Source organism: Amphiprion ocellaris, chromosome 17 (assembly GCF_022539595.1).
Source record: "Amphiprion ocellaris isolate individual 3 ecotype Okinawa chromosome 17, ASM2253959v1, whole genome shotgun sequence".
In the NCBI taxonomy this organism is placed as follows: domain Eukaryota; kingdom Metazoa; phylum Chordata; class Actinopteri; family Pomacentridae; genus Amphiprion; species Amphiprion ocellaris.
Window position 1 is genome coordinate 28,143,590 of NC_072782.1, and position 16,310 is coordinate 28,159,899.

The 16,310-nt window shown below is 37.1% G+C and overlaps 1 protein-coding gene across 3 annotated transcripts in view; it reads right to left on the reverse strand.

Moving 5' to 3' along the window:
- si:ch211-196i2.1 (collagen alpha-1(I) chain) overlaps nucleotides 1-16,310 on the reverse strand; it is a 139,895-nt gene that overhangs the window by 41,227 nt on the left and 82,358 nt on the right. For all 3 annotated transcript variants that reach the window (XM_055019253.1, XM_035957792.2, XM_035957793.2), the window contains 18 exons: nucleotides 15,034-15,087; nucleotides 14,628-14,672; nucleotides 14,120-14,173; nucleotides 13,589-13,633; nucleotides 13,458-13,511; nucleotides 12,955-12,999; nucleotides 12,791-12,844; nucleotides 12,645-12,689; nucleotides 11,620-11,673; nucleotides 11,077-11,121; nucleotides 10,937-10,990; nucleotides 9,148-9,255; nucleotides 8,700-8,753; nucleotides 7,354-7,407; nucleotides 7,088-7,132; nucleotides 4,793-4,846; nucleotides 3,996-4,040; nucleotides 242-295 (listed from right to left, as the gene is read on the reverse strand). In XM_055019253.1, coding sequence (XP_054875228.1) covers nucleotides 242-295; nucleotides 3,996-4,040; nucleotides 4,793-4,846; nucleotides 7,088-7,132; nucleotides 7,354-7,407; nucleotides 8,700-8,753; nucleotides 9,148-9,255; nucleotides 10,937-10,990; nucleotides 11,077-11,121; nucleotides 11,620-11,673; nucleotides 12,645-12,689; nucleotides 12,791-12,844; nucleotides 12,955-12,999; nucleotides 13,458-13,511; nucleotides 13,589-13,633; nucleotides 14,120-14,173; nucleotides 14,628-14,672; nucleotides 15,034-15,087 — 963 coding nt within the window. The remainder of the gene's footprint in view (nucleotides 1-241; nucleotides 296-3,995; nucleotides 4,041-4,792; nucleotides 4,847-7,087; nucleotides 7,133-7,353; nucleotides 7,408-8,699; nucleotides 8,754-9,147; nucleotides 9,256-10,936; nucleotides 10,991-11,076; nucleotides 11,122-11,619; nucleotides 11,674-12,644; nucleotides 12,690-12,790; nucleotides 12,845-12,954; nucleotides 13,000-13,457; nucleotides 13,512-13,588; nucleotides 13,634-14,119; nucleotides 14,174-14,627; nucleotides 14,673-15,033; nucleotides 15,088-16,310) is intronic.

The window sequence follows — 16,310 nt, forward strand, 5'->3', positions numbered from 1 at the left end:
AGATGGTGCTTCCTTAAAAAGAGCAATAAAAGCACATCAGTGGAAGAACAAAATGCTATGCAAATGCTTGTCAGCTATTTGTAGCGACTCAACAGAAGTTTCAGGTTTTCTACATCGTCTCCACAGACTCTGCTTTAAGTATGTCTTACAAAATTAATTTTTACATCCTGTCAGCTCCTCTGTTTAATACTGTAGCTGCAGTCTTTAGTTTTCGAACCACGGAACCAGAACTAAAGCCTACCGGAGAACCTGGCAGGCCATCTGCTCCTCTGTCTCCAGCTATTCCTTGAAAGCCCTGGAAAAACAAACAATGCCAACAATGACGGACGTACAAAAGAAACAAGAAATAAAACATGCAAAGCCAACTAATGACATAAAAGTAGAAAACAAACTGTAATTTACTCCTTCCAGTTAACAGCCACGCAGCCAGCTGTGAAATTCTCGGGTTAAATGAGCTGATGCAGTATTTTACTAATAGTTGCTTAATCTGCCATTTAATTGTTTCTCGGCCAATTCATTAGTTGGGATTTATGAGGCTGCTGCATAAACGTCATTATGGATAAATGACTGGTAATTAGGACTTTTATTTAAGACTCTTTAACAGTTAACTTCGGTAATTAATGTGTTGACTGTAAAATTGCTAAAAAAGTTGGTAGCCAGCAGCAGCAGCACATCAGGAGCTCTGAAATAGTCAAGAGATTAAGAGTTTTGACAGAGTTTTAAAGGTTTTGGTGCCTTAGTTTTACTGTGATGATATTTTAGGCATCATCATTTTAATTTTAGATCTGTGGTAAAAGTGTGAGGACAACAACCAGGTGCACAAAGAAAATAACTTCCCTTGAACTTATATGGCCGACAGTCAGGTCAATAATATATTTGACCCAATTTCCAGCATTTTGATTCTGTACACCACACCACCATAATGAAACAGTCAAGATGTCCTTTAAATGCAGACTTTCAGCTTTAATTTTAGGGTATTTACGTCCAAATCAGATGAAAGGTGCAGGAATTGGAATACATTTTACATGTGCCTCCACCTTTGTAAGGGACCAAAAGTAATTGGACAATTAGTTGGTCAGCTGTTCCATGGCCAGGTGTGTGTTATTCCCTCATTATTTATTTACAAGGAGCAGATCAAAGGTCTAGAGCTCATTTCAAGTTTGGAAGCTGGTGAGGTCAACTCTCAATATGAAGATAATAAGGAGCCATCATTAGGCTGAAAAATCCAAACAAACCCATCAGAGAGTTAGCAGAAACATTATGTGTGTGGCCAAATCAACTGTTAGGTACATTCTTCAAAAGAAAGAACGCACTGGTGAGCTCAACACCAAAAGAACCCAAAGATCACTGAATAAAGCTGTGGTGGATGAGAGAAGAATCCATTCCTTGGTCAAGAAAAACCCCTTCACAATAGCCAGCCAGATCAAGAACACTCTCCAGGAGGTAAAAGTCAACAATTAAGAGGAGACTTGATCAATACAGAGGGTTCACCACAAGTTTTAAACCACTGGTGGGCCTCAAAAACAGGAAGACCAGATTAGAGTTTGCCAAAAATTTCTGGAGTAACATCCTGTGGACAGATGAGACAAAGATCGACTTGTACAACAATGATGGGAAGAAAGGATTGTGAAGAAGGGAAGGAACTGCTCAAGATCCAAAGACACCAGGTGGTGGTAGTATCATGGCCACCTCATGTGAAGCATGGTGGTGGTAGTATGATGGCCACCTCATCATCAGTGAAGCATGGTGGTGGTAGTATCATGGCCGCCTCATCAGTGAAGCATGGTGGTGGTAGTATCATGGCCGCCTCATCAGTGAAGCATGGTGGTGGTAGTATCATGGCCGCCTCATCAGTGAAGCATGGTGGTGGTAGTATCATGGCCACTTCATGAGTGAAGCATGGTGGTGGTAGTATCATGGCCACTTCATGAGTGAAGCATGGTGGTGGTAGTATCATGGCCACCTCATCATCAGTGAAGCATGGTGGTGGTAGTATGATGGCCACCTCATCATCAGTGAAGCATGGTGGTGGCAGTATCATGGCCACCTCATCACTGAAGCATGGTGGTGGTAGTATCATGGCGTGGGCCTGTATGGCTGCCACTGGAACTGGTTCTCTTCTATTTATTGATGATGTAACTCCTGACAAAAGCAGTAGGATGAATTCTGACATATTTCATCCAACATCATCTGCTCATATTCAGCCAAATACTTCAGAACTCATTGGACTTCGCTTCATGGTGCAGATGCACATTGACCTTAAACATACTGTGAAAGTGACAACAAGAATTTTTTAAGGCAAAGAAGTGGAATGTTCTGCAGTGGTCAAGTCAATGATTGACTGTGTTTCAGTTGAAATGCTGAAAATTGTCAGTGTCCAAATATTTATGGACCTGATTGTATACAATAGCTGTGGCTTCAAGTCTTCTGGGATAAATTGGAATACTGACTAATTTCTGGTATTATTGTCTAATACATCAGTGTTCGATTGATCTGAAGGCTGAACGCAAGCAAATTTCTGCCGTCAGGATCTAAAAACTCCTAGAAAAAGTATGATTCTATGTGCGTCTTCCAGCTAAATGCAGCTCATGTGCTTCCAAACATCCAAAGACCAAAATGAAGCTGGAGAACATTAATGATTAATTCACAGATTTATGACAAAATGTCCAGGATGTGACGCTCGGACACCAACTATGTCAACCATCACTCTTGGATTGATACTCTGATAGATTTGAACCAACTATTTGATGGTTTTGTTTGAGTTTATTCTTGTTTGAAATGAGCCAGACTGTCAAGTTTGACTCTGACTTGCAAACATCGCAGTATTACACCATCATGAGATGAAAGCGGCTGCTTCAAGGGATGATGGGAAATATTTGACTCTCACCCAATCTAACTGCTGGTGTCGACTCGACAACATGACATTTGGTAGAGACTGTTCAGTTTTTGTTGAACTGGAGACATTTAGATTTTATTTGTCTGATTTTGAAGGTTTATTCTGTTAACAGAACATATGTTGTGTGGTTGATAGTGACGTTTATCAATCAAATACATCATAAACTGCATTCAATATAATTCTTGTCTGTTGTACATTAACATTGAGCTAATTGTTGAATTAACAATGTGGTGAACGGAAGGATTGTTAAACCAACATCTGTGTGTTTCTTTCTTGTATTTCTTTCCTTAGTATTTGAGTTTTTTAGTTTATTAACATAGTTTCAAATGGATATGCTGCTGATTTATATACAAACTGTTCTGATTTACATGAGAATTCATGTATAATGGAGGTTGAACAAAGAACAGAGATCAAAGGTCGCCTGTAGAGTATTTTAATATGCTGCCCTGTCAGAATAAGAACCACTGGAATCTGTATGAACTCATATATGTGTCTGAAAACAATTTAAATAATTGGTGTTCCTCTGGAAACTGTCCATCTTGACCGCTGACAGTTCACCGGTGCAGCAGTGCCTTTCAAATGAGCCTAATATTTGTTTTTCTCACATCTTTCCTCACTTCGACACCTGATAAAGTGTCGAAACATTAATTTATTTGCACTGTTAAAGCTGTGAATTATTGCTCCGGTTTCATTTTATTCATTTCTTTTCTTAATGCTTCCAGTTTTGGAAGATGTTCGTTGTGTCCGGAACCATTTAAGAGCATTTTTCTGCTACATTAATCATCTGTAAGCCTGTTTTCGCCTAAAACTCCGAGTCGACTCAGCTGATATGTTTCACTGGCTGGTAGCAGAATCTGTTCCGTCTTGTTAAGAATCTATTTTTTTTTTTTTTTAAGTGTTTGTTGCCAGCTTTACTGCCGCCTCATAGATCTATAAAACCTGCCATCATTTTTAATCCCTGGCTGCCTTGTAAAGCTGTAACAAGGTGTTATTATTCTGTTGAACCCTGCAGGTTTGTGGCGAGAAGCCAGAAAAAGAAGCAGAATGGAGGGGATGATGTCATGAGCGGCTGAGGTCAGCGGGCGGCCAACAGTCTTACCGTCGGTCCTTTACTACCAGCGCTGCCAGCTGCACCCGAGGGACCCTGAAACGTAGAAACACCATCAGAAAATACAGACAAAGCAATGTTTCCCAGCAACAGAGGTCAATAAAAGTGCAAACAGGCTCTCAGTATTACTTGTTCCTGCACATCTTCTCAAAAAAATTCAATATAACACCAATTATAATGACGTAACAACAATCACAGTTGAGTAAAATGCAAGTTTTCACTGTTAAATTCATGAGATACTGGATATAGAATGAACTCTGCACCTTTTTCCTCCACTGTACCGAACAAAGGCTGCCTCCTGCTGTCGAAACCAGCACTATTATTACACAACAGCACCTTTCACTCAACTCCACAGTCAGTTTTGACAGTTTGAGGGCAATTCCATCTGAGCGACTCTTTCAGTTTGTCCTTAAAATCTGCATTCGACAGACGTGGAATCTTAAAATGCACGACGCTCTTCTCTCCGAAAGACAAATCTGGGACTAAACCCGACTAATCAAACGTGTGTGAAGCAAATTCAGAGATTTATCCTGAATAATAAATGCTGGTGCTGCACAGAATGAGGCAGGAGTTTGTGAAAAGCGCACACACAAACACACACACATATATATATATATATATATATATATATATATATATATATATATATATATATATATATATATATATATATATATATATATATATATATATATATATATATATATATATATATATATACACACACACGCACGCATTCAAACAGCATTATCAGGTGATGGGATTGAAATATGATAGAGAATGGGAACCTGTGTACCAGGCTTTCCTTCTGCTCCCTTAGGTCCAGGTGGGCCCGGCAAACCCTGCAAGGACACAAACAAAAACACACACAGACACACAAATAGACACATGCAAACTTGTTTACTCTGCAGATCTATGACTGTCCTGTGATACATCAGAATGTTGGTTTTTCTGGTTTCTATCTGCAGGTCAGTGAGACAGATGAGGACAAAGGGATGTTTTGGTTTATCTACAACAGCATCAGATACATGGAGCAGGAAAGTGTTAGCATATGTGCACTGAGGTGAACCAACCAAATCCTCACATGCTCTGCTTTAAAATGTCTTAATTATGGTTAAAAGAAAGGAAATTAAATTGGATTTAAAAGTTACTAGCTCTGTTACTGAGACTAGTTGGATGAACTGACCTCCAAAAGACAAAAAAATAAAGAAAAAATCTTTTTTTTCAACATTTTAAACTAGATTATTGTCTTTTTTGAAGCCCCATGCTTCAAAACTGTATGACACACATTAACACAAAATTTAAGTACAATAACAATCATACATGTCCAATAATGTGATGATGTGAAATGACTGATGATTGTTTATGTATGTATGAAATGTTTTTATTACATTTTTATTTCTGTTGCACTCCAGGACACTTTAGGTACTTTGTTCTTTTAATATTATTTTGTTTATGTTTCATTCTAGTTTTTAACTTCTTTATCCCAGTCTTGTAACTTTTTTACGACACCTAAGGTAGGATTGCACCTTCAAATCTATTGTACATGTACAATGATGATGACGACATTCTATTCAATTCAAAGCTTGGGCAGCTCTCATAACTTTTACCAAGGTCTTCAATCCTACATAACTTGTTAGCATGATGGCTTTAAAAAAAAAAAACATCATTAGAAAAGACAAGGTTACGCAAATTTCACAACTTTATAAATACTCAGCAGTCATTGGCTCCTCTGAGAAGTTGCCTAGTCCTCTAAAAGTTAGAATAACTGATGCAAACAAGGCAGGAGAAGATGACAAAGTGTCCTCGGGTAGCCGTTCCTCAGTTTATAAGAACATTTTCTAAGAACTGCTAGTCAGATTGCTAGAAATGCAAATCAAATCCCCTACTTGGGTACAAAACACCTCCAAGAAGCTTTATTAGACTCTGTAGAGGTTGTGTTTTGTTCTTCTGTGCAGCAACTTCTGCACAAATATGAAATTCATGAGAGAGTCATTGGGAGAAAACAACAAATTTCACCATCTGAAGTTTGCAAATGAACATCTAAACAAGCCTGATGTATTTTGGAAACAAATCCTGTGGACTGATGAAGTTCAGATTGAACTTTTTGGCTGCAATGTAGGAAGAAAAATGGTGCAGAATTTCATGAGAGATCACCTCTCTGACTGTTAAGTCCAGGAAGGATCAGTCCTGCTTTGGGTTTGTGTTGCAGCTAGTGGCATTAATAAAAGGATGAATGGATTCTATTAATAGCAGCAAATTCTGGAAGTACACTGTCTGTTAAACTGCTTAAAATGAAAAGAGAACGGTTTCTAGAAGAGAATAATGATCCCAAACACACCACAGTGGACTGTCTGGAGAAGCACAAGATCACCAAAGAAACTCACAGAACTAGAACCTTTCTGTAAAGAAGAACTAAAAGCCTCTCAGCTGTTGGTCAACGAACTTCTGCTACAGATAGTTTTACTTTTTGTTGTTTTGATAGTGCAAAAGATGGAAATAAAGACATAATATTGCCTAAACTATTAAGCAAATGTAGCATCTTCAACTTGTTTGTCTTTTGGAAATCAGGTCATCTCTTAGTCATTTAGATGTTTGCAGTAGAAGAACATTTGGATAGAAGTGCCTAAAGTTTTGCATATCACTTGTCTAACAGAATATGTACACTTTAGTTCAAAAGTTTAGGGTCACTCAGAAATGTCCTTATTTTTGAAAGAAAAGCAGTTTGTTTCAAAAATGAAGATAACGTTAAATTACTCAGAAATCCAGAGTAGACATAGTTAATGTGGTAAATGACTACTGTAGCTGGAAACAGCTGATTTTTAATGGAATATCTCCATAGAGGTGCAGAGGAACATTTCCAGCAACCATCACTCCTGTGTTCTAATGCTACATTGTGTTAGCTAATGGTGATGAAAGGCTAATTGATGATTAGAAAACCCTTGTACAGTTATGTTAGCACATGGATGAGTTTTCCTGGAAAACATGAAATTGTCTGGGTGACCCCAAACTTCTAAACGGTAGGGTATATATATTTAAATATTGAACATTTGACCAGATCTATGTTGGTCCGCAGACTTTACCGATGGGCCTGGTTGCCCTTGGTGACCCTTCTGACCAGCCCAACCCTGGAGAAAAGAAAACAGAAACAAGAAGATGGACTTGAAATAACTGAAACTGGAATAAACATGAACTTTACACATAATATCTGCAAAAAATATATGTCAGAAAAATGAAAATCTATATTTTTTTTAACTGCAAAAACAGCCACAGCGTCCTCACAGATAGAGTGCCTCAATAACAACAGCATGATAAAGTCTATTAAAAATGAAAATAAACTGTGCCGTACCTTGTTCCCTCTGGGTCCTGGTTTGCCAGTTCGTCCATCTGGTCCTCTGTTCCCCTTTAGAATGACAAAAATAGCAGTAACTTAGCATCGATACTCATCTTAAACCGTCCTAACTTGGGCTAAAAGCATTCATTTGCATATTATTCTAACCCTATTTTCCAAATATATTAGCTATATGTCAAAATATGTTTTGTCAAAAGTTACATTTGGTGCATTTTTGTAGAAACTGTAAATCGCAAATGAGTTCTAACATATTTTAGTGTTACTTAATGTATACTTATGGCCGTTGGACTGATTTTTGAGTCACAAAACACTGATTTCTTCATGATTAAAATAAGTTAAACACATTTTTTCACAGAAAAAATGCTGAAATCAAATAAAAATGTGTACAAATACATTTTGCCAAAAGAAACTTGTAAAAAAGAAATTAAGCTTTAAGATATTACACTGAATGTACATTTATGACAATAGGATGGATTTTTGGGTTACAAAACGCTGGACTGCCAAAGTTTGACTATCATTTTCTTCATGGTTAAAATCAGTTAAATTTGTAACAGAAGAATTGCTGAAATCAAAGAAAAAATGAATATTTAGTTTAGTTTGCACATCATAGATTAGTTGTATAATGTGTTTCTGTGTTTCTAAAACACCTTGAAGCCAAAAAACTAACTCTGATGACATCAGTATTAAGGTGTTTTCAGCAATAAATGTTTAAGAATAAACCTGTTACAGATTAAAGGTGTGAATGCTTGAAGATAAAGTGAAGTTGCATAATGGGAAATGTAAGTTTTGCTAGTTTTGTTCCCCAGCTACAGATGAAACTTCTGGACATCTTGGCTGCTGCTGCAGCTTTATGGAAACAACAATAAACTGCTGTATTTTAGGAGACAATCATTATTTATTTACGTCTCCGGAGAATGAATCTGGAATCAGTCAGAAATGATGACACAGCTTGGAGTCATTAGTGCGACTAGAGGGGGGATTAATGAGTTGGTTTTTAAAACCCTTTAATCATCAGCATCTCTAAACTTTTACCTCGTGTCTCAGAGAAACAACACATGATTCACGTTCCTGCTATTTTTGTTCCAACGACAGCTAAACATTTGCTAACAGAAGAACATAAATGATTCCAGTTAAGACTGTTTAATTTGAAGATTCATTTAGACTTGCAAGTTTTCTACGGTTTAATTGAAAACATTAGATATTTATGAGCAGAAACAGTGAATTTCTGCCATTTATTCCCAGAAGCGGAGAGGTAAATCCACATCCAGGAGGCTCTAACGTTACACAGTTAAACGTGGATCAACACATGAAGTCATCTGACATTTGCTGGAATCATCGCTGACCTTCAACCCTCGGCTGCCCTGTTTCCCCTGAGGACCAGTTTCACCGTTTGTGCCCTGAATGAAGAAATACAAAAACCAGTCAAGCGTTTAGTCATTTTTCACACTCACCAGGCGAATTCTTTCACTCAGCTAGAAGGAACATGTAATACAGTATTATGCTGCAGAAACAACGAGACACATTTTTTTTCTGGGGCATTTCAGCTTACAAAAGCTACTAAAACAAGCAATTTACTAGATCAATTCAAGATAGTTTGCTGATGCATACTATTTTACACTTTTAAATGTGATTTTCTTAAGGTTTACAGTGACACAAACATCCAATTTTGACCAGAATGACAAAAAAATACGAGTCAAGATCAATTAATATGATTTCTTTCATGTAAAAAAAATCAGCCTTTGCACACAGTTTTTCAATCTTAATTTCTATTCTAACAGAATCTTTTTTTACCTCGGTGCCTCTGGTGCCCGGTTGGCCCTTTGCTCCTGGGAAACCTGGGAAGCCGATGGGGCCCCTCTCTCCCTGAGGACCCCTAATACCTGCTGCCCCCTGAATACCCTGAGAGAAAAACACACACTTCAGACTTCTGTTTTTACAGACTCACTTAGAAAATAAAAATAAATTAGATGCTAACGGTGCAGTTTCATATGCAATAGTTACTCTTCCTGAGGTAAACATAGAAAACTAGATCCATGAAGTTACAGAAATTCAAAGCAAAAAAGAGAAGATTGCGTGCATATACACATATAAATGCATGTTTTTATGTATGAAACAGGTGATAGGTTGCAGCACTGACTTGTTATAATCAACACTGAACAACTAAAGGAAGATATTCTGTCTGCTGCTAAACATAAAACTCTCTCATATGGACAAATTTATCATTGATTACTTGTTTTACTATTAATATGTCACCTGTCTACATGTATATGTGAAATTATATCATTAGTATAACTAACATGGCTCAAATTGCCATAATAAGGTGTCTATAAAATATTAAAGGAACAGCCACTAGCAATGAATTTTTATTTATGACTAATATCATACTGTCAGTGGTGTTACTCCACAAGTGCAACAGAGGAGGACACTGGACACAGATGAGTATAAAGTCCAAGTTCAGAGTTGTTTGAGTGATAAATACTATATTCTGGAAGTTGCTGTGACAAAAATCTGAGAAATTTCATTGTATCTCAGTATTAAATGTTCCTTGGACAGAGTCTGCATTACTTGCATGACAAAAGTATAAGAAAGCAGATAAATGCCACAATATCCCTCATGTATGCCACGTAAGAACAAACGTGTTTGTACAAGTGGTTATTTTAAGAGGAAATATCTTTGAGAATGGTTTGGGACAATCCTTATCAAAAGTTCCTCCACAGGAATATCCAAGGTGTGTGCATAACTACATATATTTTATGTTATTTGTCATCTAAGGTAACATTTGGCTGCAAACTCACATATTCTAAGCTCCTGGGATGTTGTTACCAACCGCCAAATGCTAATACTCTGAAGAACTGTGTTTTATGTTCCAAAAAAAATGCCAAAATACGTCAGGAAATACATTTTTGGGAAGCAAACTCAGTGTAGATTCATCAATCTGCCCAATGAGGAGGAAACATCCTGACATTTGGACAAGTATTTCCACTAATCAATGATGAATTCTAACTTTTGGTCTTTGAACTACTGTTGAACATTAAGGTTATTGATGTCTGAACCGGTAAGATTCAATGATCAACATTACAGTTACAGCAGGAAAAGACAAGATAATCCCAAGATATTTACAGTTTCACATAAAAAAAAACATTTTAACCAAGTTGCAAACCAAGTATTACTAAATATATTCCATTACATGTAAGCAGCTGAGACTATACAACCCAAACTATGATTGAACAAAACTGTCTGTTCAGTCGAGTCTGTGGAGGCAAAAGCTGAAATAGTTCATGTAAAATACACTTTATGCTTTGTTTTTTTTGCATAATTTATACAAATGTGTAATAATGTGCTGGTCAGTGAGCTTTAGAGGCTCTTTGGACGGAGCTGGAGTTGCTGTTTCATGTCTTTCTGCAAAGCGAATCTAAATGACTGTTGTTTGAATCTTCAGTATTACCCACACAGACATGAAACTGCTGCCAATTCTTTTCTGTAACTCCCAAAAAGCAAGCAAATAACTAACTATTCTTTCATATACATACACACATAATCTCTTTTCAGTGTTATTAAACTATAAATTGCAGCTTTCTACCTTGTCGCCTTTCGGTCCTGGATCCCCCTTGTCCCCATCTGGTCCTCTGACACCCTGTCAATGAAAAAAAAAGTTCAAATGAGGTTCAGACAGTCAATTTTTGCAAAAAACATGTCTGTAAATCTAAAATGAGCACCCACAGTTAGTCCAGGAAAACCCACGTGGCCTTGTTTCCCCGGAGCACCCTGTAAGAAAAAAGGTTTCAAACTCTCAACGAAGATCAAATAATTAATTAGAAATGATCAAAGTCATCAGATTTAGCAATTAAAGCCTAAAAGGCAACTTCAGAAGGAAATTATAGGCATAAATGTAAATAATAATCAGGATAAATAAAGGATTAAATGAGTTTGGAGAGCAGGATGTTTGAGAATAAAGGAGCTCTGAAGGAATAAAGAATTACTGTGTTTATTGTGTTACTCATTCAACAAATAAAGGATTATTGTGCTGAATGAGTAAAAGCCATCAGAGAATAAAGAGTAAATGAGAAACAGCATCACGCCATGATCCATTTAAACCAGCAGGTGGCACTATGAGGCTGCAGCATCATTTCTAACAGCAGTGAAAAACCTATTTTACAGTCTGACAGTTTGATCAAAGTCGCAGTAAATCTTTAACTTGCTCTTACATGCAGAAAGTCTGTTTGTGCTTTTTATGAAGCAGCAAGCGTTTCAAGTAGGACTCACCATTGGACCCTCGAAGCCAAGATCCCCTCGGGCACCCATGGGCCCCACTGGCCCCTGATATAACACAAAAAGAAACAAAAGACCAATAAGATGCTGCTTTTTCTGTTCACATATGAAGACTTGAACTGCCAGCTGCCTTTATTACACTTGAAGATACACTGGTGAGGACTTGTTGTAATGCATATAATGTAAATTAAAGCTTGAATGTTGACATATAAATGAATATTTTTGATTTTTGTAGTAAATTGGAGTGTAAATCTAGTGTCTGAGGCAACATTCCCACATTCGAGTGCTATTTTCGATGTATTTTACATCAAAAAGCAATTTTTTTTGACAGTAAGGATGAAAACAATCAAAGTAATGGAGATGGAGAAACTGCAGCAACTAGGTATGTTGGGAAAAAAATAGAACTTTTTCAAGAACAGCTTTTGATGTACCAGATTAAAAAAAGTAAATCAGCATTAAGAGAAAAGATTACAGTCCATTGGTGCAGCTTTTCCTCATTGTAGCGCTCTAAAAGAACAGAAGGGACTGAACTGGACTTCTGGTTGATATTTGTATGTCTGTGCAGATTCTCAATCATCCAGGTCACTGTGGTTAGAAAAGCTTAGATAAAAATCATTTGTATTTCTGATTTTGGTCCTTAAAGACATTTCAGTTATTCAAATATCCAATGGAGCTTCTTTAGTTCTCTTGAAACGTCTTCAAGAACCAACAAAAATGCACTTTACAGCTACAGCAGAACTTGGGATTCAGATTCCAGCTCCAGATATGTTCGATCTCACTTTTACCACAATGCACCAAACAAAAACATCCCATAAAACATGACAGCATCTTTCATTAAACACATTATACTCTAGTAAACGCTGATGTTGTTCAACCCTCCCACCCTGTTCTTGTGTCAGGGCTATTTACCAGACGTTTCAGCGATGATTTTTCTAAATCGACCTTTAAAACGGCACTTCAGTCGTATTTTCAGCCAAAATATTGAGTTTTCACAAACAAAATCTTTACAACGAACTTACGGGATCTCCTTTAGGTCCAGCAGCTCCTGTCAGCCCTGGATGTCCCTGTTAACATAAAGTCCAACATTAACCTCCCGCTCTTTACTGACAGGAAACTAACTAAAACGGCATCCCAACGACCTTTAAAAGCCTTGAACTTTACTCACTTGGGGCCCTCGGAGTCCTGGAGGTCCCATCTGTCCCTCCAAACCTGGAGGCCCCTGAGGGCAAGAAAAGGAAGGTGGCACGTTTTATGTCAAACAGAGTTTCTAAACATTTCCACAAAGATGAATAAGTGCAGAATATAAACAGAACTGAGCTGAATATATACCTGAGGGCCTTTGGGGCCGACGCTGCCGACAGGACCCATGTCACCCTGAAAGACAAAATGAATGATTTATACACAAAGGAAAGAACCTGAGGACCAAGTTTGGACTTTCAGGTTAATGTCAGAGCAAGTTTTCAGTCATATAGTAGAAAATGAACACATTTACATTTGCTTTATTTTGATTTTAGAAAGTGTATTTTCTAAATCAATGCTGGAATTAATAACAAATACCTTCCTTGATCATCAGAAACTTCAATTTTGATTAAAAAAAAAATGTTTGGGTTGTAGCTTCCATGTCGGAATTTAATGCCTTTTCTCATATATTGCATTGTAAATTGATTACTTGGCAAGTAGGTAATGGAAATTTGCCACTTTTTTTTTTACATTTTAGTGTTAATTTCCAATAGAAAAATGGAAACTATACTAGTAATTGACACTAATTATTAGATTCATGTGTAACTTGCAGGTTAACTATGTGATAATAAGCATTTAAAGTATAATTGTACCCTTGATCCATTAACTCCTTGAGCGCCGACTCGTCCTGTAACACCTGGTGCACCCTGTAACGCACAAAATATCATGTTTACATTCAAAAATGACACAAATACTTTATCATCTAATTCATCTGTCTGCTTACCGGCAGCCCTGGAAAACCTGGAGGTCCATCTAATCCACTCTCCCCCTGGTGATAAACACAAAACAACATGATAAACTGTCCTGTTTATTACATTTTACAGCTAAAACACTCAGGCCAAAACAAAAATATCAATATTATTTGCAATATTACTTATTATTCGATTAGTTTTATCTTATTTTATTTTATCTTATCTTATCACTTCAGGGCATAAGTCAATATTTGCACCTACTATCATCTTAAATATATCAAAATTTGTGTGAATGAGTTGCTTTGTGTCGTGTTTGCTTTTGGTATTAATGTGACTTGTTTTAGTTCATTGTACAACTAAATGTGCATTTTTAGTTCAAATATTCCGTTAAATGTCTGGCTGTGCACACAACAATGTAGCAAAGCAGTAAAGTTGAAGTGAGTTTCCAGAACAAGACTGAACAGTTACCATTTGTTCTGATGAACATCACTCATGCAAGGTGCAAACTCATAAACTCTGACAATTTTTCCTCTTTAAAAAACTAACTTCAGCTCATCACTCACATCAGGTCCAGGAGGCCCCTCTGGCCCGGAGCCACCTCGGACCCCCTGAGGCCCCTGCAGAGGAGATTAAACATGTCAACTTAATAAATACACACAGTGTATTCAGAGAGGGGATTAATGATACAGATTACTGCCCACTGGTCGGAGCGCCTGTTTGAAAGCTGCGAGCCAAAGCAGAATCAAAGCAAGAACCAGAGAATGGGAGTAAAAATGGGAGTCGCTGCTGTTTTGGAGCTCAGAGTTCAAAGGCGGGCTGGATTAGGGATTAAAACGGATTCAGGAGCGCATGTTTTTCTTTCACAAGAGCTCATGGTTTGCTTTGCTGTTTGTGTATTTTACACCACAACGAAAGAAAGAAACCTATCAGAGGAGGACAGCTTGTTTTCTGTCATTGTTTTAGTTCTTTCTGTAAAGTGTTCTTGTGAATGAAATGTTCTTAAACCATGAATTGCTTTATGAAATGGAGAAAGGGTGAATAAAACTACAAAGATGTTGTAGAATTACTCACTGGTGGTCCGATAAGACCAGGTGGACCAGGAAAACCAGTCGAGCCCTGGACAAGAAAGCAACAAAATAGACAAACGTGACAACTTATTTAAGCAAAAACAGAAATCATAGCAGCTCTGGGTGATGATTTCTGTCTCTTTTACACATAAATTCACACACTAACAAGCCAAAACATTATAACTCTTCCCTATTTGTTCCATATCCAGTAATTTAATTATGGGAACTTTCCTTTTAATCGATGCCAGATCTTCTTTGCGTGCCATTCTTATGAGATTATTCGTGTTATTCACTTTATTTCAGAGTTTTTATAATACTTTAGGTCATCTGCGCACTTCATTAAACCAACTATCAGGCCACAATCTACGTAATATAAAGGATGGACGATACCTAAAAGCATCAAGTGTTACCTTCTCGCCAGGTTCACCAACTTCCCCTCTCGGACCACTGAGACCAAGGAGACCCTGAGGAGGTAAATTAAAAATTGTAAAGTGTCCGAGTCATTTCTTTCTTGTCTTGTCCTGTCAACATGCGTGTCAGTCAATTTCACATAAATGACATTTTTAATTGAGTTTTTTTCCTCTCAGAGAACAGCTAGAATCCATATTTTTGTATTATGATGCAGCAGGTTTTACCTCATGGTTTTAGTTTTCAGGTTTGTAGAAACTACAATAAAAAAAAGTGTTGCTGAAATTTTCACCTTTAATTCAGACTTAGAAGCTGTAATCTGCTGTTTTATTTGAAGATAAAGTGAGACCATATTGACTTTGCCCGACCTGGACTACATGTTTTTTCTATATATGCAATTGAGTGCCTGGCTTTTCTCACATCTTCCTTTTAAAATAATTACACCGCATAATCTGAATTTCTTTAGTCAGGATTTGTTAAACCTGGCATGAAATAGGATTTTAAAAAATCCCGACTTCTATCATGAACTTAGTGGTTAAGTTGGTTCAGCAGCTGATCAGATTTAGTTGTGTCTGAGTTAAAGATATGCACGCTAAAAGATTAAAAGATATCGTAAAAAGCTTAATTTAGCTGTGCTACTCTGATTTACCATGAAAATGACTTAAAGAAATGAACCTCCATTTCAGTTCAGTGAAGGTGTAGATAAAGCCTATATTCAAAAAACCTACTGCACTAAATTGAGTTTAGTTCCTCTTCAGTCATCGATGAAACCCTTAAAAACTCATTTCTGTGTATCAAAGTTACTAATTTATGAATGTTTTTCAATAAAATATAATCCCTTCCTGCTTTAAAATGTCTTAGATGTAAATCTACAGCTGTAAAGTCTCAGTCTTTCACTCACTGCAGCTCAGCACACCAGCTCACCCAATGACAAGTTGCAATATTGGAGTAATTTAGTCGCACATGTTTGAACCAGAAACTGATTCTGAAGAGGAAAAGTGACACAGAAAGCTCAACACTGCAAGCTGACAGCATTAGTTTTTCAGGTTTTATACACATGAAATGATGATGGAAGTCATCAGTACACTGCAGTTTCAGGGTCCTTGAACTTCCTGTTTTGTCCATGATAATGTCTTTTAACATATAAACATCACAAAACAGACACGTTACCAATGGGCTTTAAAGTCTTTTTAGCTGCACTACAAAAATCCTCACTCAGGAATTTTCACATAATCTCCAACATGACATAACTATTTACAGTGATCACAGTCATGTATAC